The following is a 2,297-nucleotide window of genomic DNA, read 5'->3' on the forward strand; positions in this document are numbered from 1 at the left end:
GGCGACCTAATAATAAAGGAATAGAAATTATAGCTTGCTATAAAGGCTGTTAACGATTCCGCTAGACCTAACGGTCTAGTGCCTATGTTATTGGTCTTTGGGGCATATCTTCGACTTACGGACGATTTACCCCCTAGCTTATTAGTATTACAATGCGCTTTGACGTTACGAAAGGCCACTGATGAAGCTAGGAAATGCCTCGCTAAGCGATAAGTTTATAATGCCCTCGCCCAATAGAACGGCCCGGACACGCGGCCTATCTACCGACTACCCCTATAATCCGATATATAGGTATGGCGAGAGAAAGGTGGCTGGCACGGGCCGTACCGGCTAATCAGCCTCGATAGTAAGACCTATATTATATAAATGCCATATAGCCCGGTCAAGTTCCAGTCTACGGTCGTTAAGCCTTATAACCACGACCTTGATAATCCCACTACCGATGATGCCGAAGATATCGTCTATGCCGAAGGCCCGGCCCGCCCCGGCCGGCTAAAAGTCAGGATACCGGCTCCAGCTACAGCCGCACCTCTAACCGCGATGATACCTGCAGCCGAGACATCATCGACGCCTGCAGCCGCGACATATCCGTCGCCGGCCATTAGCTCGGATCAGACCCGACTAGTATTACCATTACCACCGCCAGCACGTATAATATCCGACGTCATAATTAATAAGGACCAAGAAGAGGCTCTCGTCAATATTATCGCTTCTAATACCGTTATTAACGCCTCTTTCCTAACCGCTAAAAAGCAAGCCGACCTGCAGCTTGCTAGCTAATTACGCCAGGAAGGCAAGATCACGACCCCTGGAGACCCTTTTGAGCAGTCGGACCGTACAGAGATTGAAGCATTATAGGCCCGTAATGTGTTTAGATTTGTCACCTTTGATATTAGTCAATATAGAGCCTAACGCTTATTTAACTCACGTATGGTACGGGAAATCAAAGGTAAAGGCATGGATACGCCGTATGAGAAATCACGACTCGTCATATAAGGTTATAATAATGATGAAAAGCAATTGATATTGATTCAGTCCCCTACAATCCAACGGGCTAATTAACGGCTACTTATATTATTGGCCCTATTACTATAACGCTCTCACGGTCTATTCCTTTGGATACGGGATATCACGCAGGCCTACGTGCAGTTATTAACTACCCTCAATCGGTCGATTATTGCCAAGCTACCTAAGCAAATAGCACACTAATACCCTAATAACACTATTATAGAAGTGGTGAAGCTACTATACGGAATAGCTGAGGCAGGCACCTACTGGTGGGCGATATACTTCCGGCACCATCGAGAGAAATTAGGCATGACTACATCAACCTACGACCCCTATTTGCTGATATCCGCCGGTAATAACGATATTAACCGTACTAACGCTCCTGACCAGGCTGGCGATACTAGCACATGCTTCGGTATCGTAGGTATGCAGACTGACGATACCCTTGGCCTAAGTGACGACGCCTTCTTCCAACGGGAAGAATTGGAGCTTACTAAAGCAGGCTTTAATGCCAAGCCTAAGACGAGGCTATTACTAACCGTGCCCCTAATATTTAACGGATGTATGCTAATAGTCACTACCGATGGCATAATGATATTGTGCTAGAAAGGCCAAAGCAAAAAGATTACCACCATCGATAAGAATGCGCCTATAGTATAGCGTAATTATATCGAGCAACGCGCTTGCGGTGCTTATATGGCTACGGTCTGCTAGCCCGAGGCGTCTTTTGACCTGTCTGTCGCAGTATAATACCAGCAACCTAACCCTGAAGATATCGCGAGGTTAAATAAGCGCCTTTAATGGCAGCTTAATAACCAGAATCGCGGCCTACGGTACATCAATTTGGCCCTTAATATAGCTAAGATCTTTGTATTTGTTGACGGATCCTTTGCCAATAATAAAGATTTAAGCTCCTAGATTGGTTACGTAATTATGCTAGGGAATGAGGCAGATACTGCGAATAACGCCTTCCAGCTGACCGGTAATATTATTACTTACAGCTCTATAAAGAGCAAGCGGGTAATGCGCAGCGCACTCGCTTCGGAGCTGTATAGTATAGTGCAAGGGGTCGATATCGCATATGCGATAGGCACGACCCTTAACATAATTACTAGTAGGCTGGGATTGCCGAAGATCCCTATAGTTGTGTGTACGGATTCGTTTTCGCTGTATGAATGCCTAGTTAAGCTAGGCACTACTAAGGAAAAGAGGCTCATAATAGATATTATGGCCCTACGATAGTTATACGAGCGCCGGGAGATTTATGAGATCTGTTGGATCAATAGGAA

General features: G+C 45.7%; 1 protein-coding gene across 1 annotated transcript; it reads left to right on the top strand.

The window, feature by feature from the left end:
* Nucleotides 1-366: 366 nt before the first annotated feature.
* Nucleotides 367-780, top strand: UV8b_03441 (uncharacterized protein; the record flags this gene model as incomplete). Its single annotated transcript, XM_043140939.1, has 1 exon — nt 367-780. The coding sequence occupies one exon, from the start codon at nt 367-369 to the stop codon at nt 778-780; it is 414 nt and encodes a 137-aa protein (XP_042996873.1).
* Nucleotides 781-2,297: the final 1,517 nt, after the last annotated feature.

This window comes from Ustilaginoidea virens, chromosome 3 (genome assembly GCF_000687475.1).
Source record: "Ustilaginoidea virens chromosome 3, complete sequence".
In the NCBI taxonomy this organism is placed as follows: Eukaryota; Fungi; Ascomycota; class Sordariomycetes; order Hypocreales; family Clavicipitaceae; genus Ustilaginoidea; species Ustilaginoidea virens.